The sequence below is a fragment of the Myotis davidii genome, unplaced genomic scaffold (genome assembly GCF_000327345.1).
Source record: "Myotis davidii unplaced genomic scaffold, ASM32734v1 scaffold194, whole genome shotgun sequence".
NCBI lineage: Eukaryota > Metazoa > Chordata > Mammalia > Chiroptera > Vespertilionidae > Myotis > Myotis davidii.
In genome coordinates, this window is record NW_006286673.1 from 3,333,625 (window position 1) to 3,337,662 (window position 4,038).

Genomic DNA, 4,038 nt, shown 5'->3' on the forward strand with positions numbered 1-4,038 from the left:
GCCTTGGCCGCGCGCGATTGGCCTGCAGACATGTGGAGCGCTCTGGCGCGGGTGCGGTCGCCGGCGATTGGGCTCACCGCGTCGGGGGCCTGGACCACGGAAAGGCGCGCGCGGTGGAGCGGCGGCCCGTGGAGTCTGCACCGCGGGGAGGCGCGCGCGGCGGAGCGGCAGCCCACCGACCGTCGGCACCTCAGGTTCAGTGCGCCCCCGAGGGGAGAAAAGGGGCTCCAGGGGGAGCGATGTGGGGTCGGGGGGTCCCTGAGGGCTGGTGACGAGGGGCTCCCAGGTATCCCGAGGGCAGAGAAGGGGGACTGGCCCCCGAAGGGAGAGATGGGGAGTTCACCAGGGTGGACGGGGACAAGTCCCCAAGGGGTAAGCCGAGGGGAGACACAGAGAGCTCCCGGGGGTCCTGGGGGAGAGAGACGGGGGTCCGCGAGGGGGCCACCGGGGGCCGGTCCCCTGGAGTCCCGGAGTCTCGGCGCCGCCCTCAGGAGGGAACGCCTTCATTCAGCCTGAGGACCAAACCCGCCCCGCCGCCTGGTCGGTCCTGGGAGCCAGGAATGCTTTTTCCGCGTTAGTAGTTGGCGGGGGCTGGGTGGGGGGTGCGGATATTTTGCATTTGTGAAGATGGGGTGAAATTCCGGTTCCACTGCCTCGGTGAAGTTTCCCAGGCGCAGATCGCGCGCTGCCAGGGCAGGCAGGCGGGGTGCCCCTCACCACGGGGACGCTGCTCGCTCTCTGCCTGGGAGAGTGGACGCAGCGGCCACTATCTCATTCGGGTCCCCGGTGGAGAAATGGTTATGTCTTCCTGGGATGTTGGTTAAAAGGTCCCTGAGTGTTGGGCACATAGAGTGGACGTTGAAAAGCGGGTTTTAACAGGTGGGTATGTGGCCTAGGAGGGAACATGGTTGCCACCTGAGCCACTTCTGTGTATGTGACGTGTACTGTGGGTTATCACAGACAACGCGGACCGGGTGAGCGGCAGGGTGAGAGTGAGGTTGGGGCTAGGTCAGGGGCGGACAGGCTCCTAGGGAGGAAGGTGTGCAGAGGCAGAGGGGGCACCGCAGGCGTCTGGAGGGCAGAGGGTGGCTGGACAGGCATCAGTGCAGACAGACATTCAGTCTGCACACACCTCTGCAGCTGATGGCCAAGACGAGGCTGCATGTTGGGGGCAAGAGGGAGGACGCCAGGAGCAGCAGGCGCAGTTCTCACCCTCGTGCTCACTGGGCTTATGGATTCAGAATTGACGTGTCACTGTGTTCATGGGACAGTTCGAGACCTGTAATGCCGTGGCCTTCCTTTCTCCTCCCTCCTAGGATTCTAGGACAGGTCGGACACGCTGTCACGATGCCTGAAATCAACACCGACCATCTCGATGAGCAGCAGGTTCAGCTCCTGGCAGAGATGTGCATTCTCATTGATGAGAATGACAACAAAATTGGGGCTGAGACCAAAAAGAATTGTCACCTGAATGAAAACATTGAGAAAGGTACTGTGTTGAAATACTGTGTGAGAAAGTGACATGCCTGGGCATTGCAGGGCAGCTGAGGAAAGTATGTGGGTAAAGGTGTGACCTTCCGTCACATCAGAGTTTATCTCTGCTTCCAGGTAGGCGAGTGGTGTAATTATACAACCTGTCTTGCTGCTTTCCCTGCTTAACAGCTATTCCACTTCATGTCTTTTATACATATACTACAGGCCTGGTGCAAGAAATTCATGCACTGGGGTGTGGGGGGGGGCAGTTGTGGGATGGGTCCCTCAGCCCAGCCTGCACCCTCTCCCATCTGGGACCCCTCAGAGGATAACTGGCAGTTGGACATCCCTCTCACAATCCTGGACCGCTGGCTCCAAATCACTCACCTCCCTGATTGCCCCTAACTGCCCTCCCTCCCCCGCCCCGCCCCCGCCAGCCTGGTCACCCCTTACTGCTTCCCCTGCTGGCCTGATCGCCCCCAACTGCACACCACTAATCCCCTGCCGGCCAGGTCACCCCACACAGCCTGCTTCAGTCATTTGGTCGTCCCTCACTAACTCCCCTGCCAGCCTGGTCGTAGTCAGCCATCTTGGGAGGGCGTGAGGTTAATTTGCATATTACCTCTATTATATAGGAGGACTAGAGACCCAGTGCACAAAATTTGTGCATAGGTGGGGTCCGTAGGCCTGGCGGGTGATCAGGGCCTATGGGGGCATCTCACCCAGTCCCAATTGGGGCCTACCGGATGGGGAGGGATTGCAGGAGGTTTGCCAGCCAGGGGGGCGGAGAGACCGGGGGAGATTGGCTGGCTATGGGAACACACTTGCCACCAGGGGGCAACTCCTGCATTGAACGTCTGCCCCCTGGTGGTCAGTGCACATTATAGTGACTGGTCAACCGGTCATTCCAGTCGTTCAGTCATAATGGTCGCTTCAGCTTTTATATGTATACATATATATATTTTTTTAATTCAGAAAGGAAAGGAGGGGGAGAGAGAGATAGAAACATCATTAATCAACTGCCTCCTGCCTGCCCCCTACTGGGGATTGAGCCCACAACCCTGGGTATATGCCCTGGCCAGGAATCAAACCTTGATCTTTTAGTTCATAGGTTGATGCTCAACCACTGATCCACACTGGCCAGGCAACTTCTTGTCTTTTACTCAGCTTCTTCAGGATTGATTTGGTTTGTAAAAAAGAAGAAACATAGTAATCCTAGCAAAATAGCACCTGTCAAGCCTATAATGCTTTTTTCCTAGTGAATGGGGAAAGAGACAAGTATCGTAAATGAAAGCACATACCTTCCCAGCTTTCTCAGGAGAAGTCTCACTAAGCCTAATGTCCCTGGATGGGAGATTGGCTGGTAGAAGACTGGCTGACATATCTCCCATTTCTGTCACTTGGAGGCCAACTTCTTGCTGGTGCGCCAGAGTTCTTCTCCATTGTAGCCATCTCGAGACTCACTAAATAGAAGACAGTGGAAAAAAGCAGAACTGCCAGCAAGTTACTAATATCCTGAATTCCAAGTAGAGAATCAGAAACGTAACTGGTACTTTAAAACTATATTAACAATATTGTTTTTGCTTTCAGGATTATTGCATCGAGCTTTTAGTGTCTTCTTATTCAACACTGACAATAAGCTCTTGCTACAGCAGAGATCAGATGCTAAAATTACCTTTCCAGGTTAGTGTGTCCAATCAATGTACAGTATTTTGTTGGGAATATAATTTGACTTTGTCATTTGGAACTTTCTGGTTAGCCATTGTCAAAAAGGGAAATCCTCTGAATGACATAATTTCATATTCTACATAAAAGAAGCTTATACAATGAGTGCAGCCTAATAAAATAGCAGTAAAGGATAAAAACTGCTAGCTGTATGTATGTGTGTTTTTAAATCTGTATCTTACATTTTGATCTTTTTTATTAAAAAGGCATTAATAAAGAACTTATCTATACATGTCTGTTTCACAAAATGATGACTGATAGTCCATTATAACTGATTTAGAAATCAATTTTCAAGAATCATTTGATTAATTTTTCTATTAGTTTTAAAACGTTGGGTTGTTTTGAACTTTTAGACCTACTTTGAGCAAAAGTTAACCTACAGCTATATTAACATGTTCCAGGTTGTTTTACCAATACTTGTTGTAGTCATCCTTTAAGTAACCCAGGAGAGCTTGAAGAGAATGATGCAATTGGAGTTAGGCGAGCAGCACAGAGGCGTTTAAAGGCTGAATTGGGAATTCCCATGGAACAGGTAACTAAATTGATTGTATAACCAACCCCTACAAGGTAAAATCTAAACATACATTAAAACATTTTTCATTAAAATTTGAAACCCAAGTGTAGGTTTCTGCTTTGTAACCTCTTTATAGTTATTGGCCCTCCAAAAAACCTTGAATAAAGAATATTGAAATTTTCATTTCTTTTCTTAAAATTTAAAAAAAAAATCTTTATTGTTCAGATTATTAGTTGTTCCCTTTTTTCCCCCCATAGCTCCCCTCCACCCGGTTCCTACCCCACCCTCTACCCTTCCCCCCTACCCCCCACCATCCCCATCCACAG

General features: G+C 50.9%; 1 protein-coding gene across 2 annotated transcripts in view; it reads left to right on the plus strand.

Moving 5' to 3' along the window:
- The first annotated feature begins 6 nt into the window (after positions 1-6).
- Positions 7-4,038, plus strand: part of LOC102754130 (isopentenyl-diphosphate Delta-isomerase 1) — an 18,852-nt gene continuing 14,820 nt past the window's right edge. For both annotated transcript variants that reach the window (XM_006758151.2, XM_006758152.2), the window contains exons 1-4: positions 7-194; positions 1,317-1,489; positions 3,064-3,156; positions 3,600-3,730. In XM_006758151.2, coding sequence (XP_006758214.1) covers positions 31-194; positions 1,317-1,489; positions 3,064-3,156; positions 3,600-3,730 — 561 coding nt within the window. In that variant the 5' untranslated portion in view covers positions 7-30. The remainder of the gene's footprint in view (positions 195-1,316; positions 1,490-3,063; positions 3,157-3,599; positions 3,731-4,038) is intronic.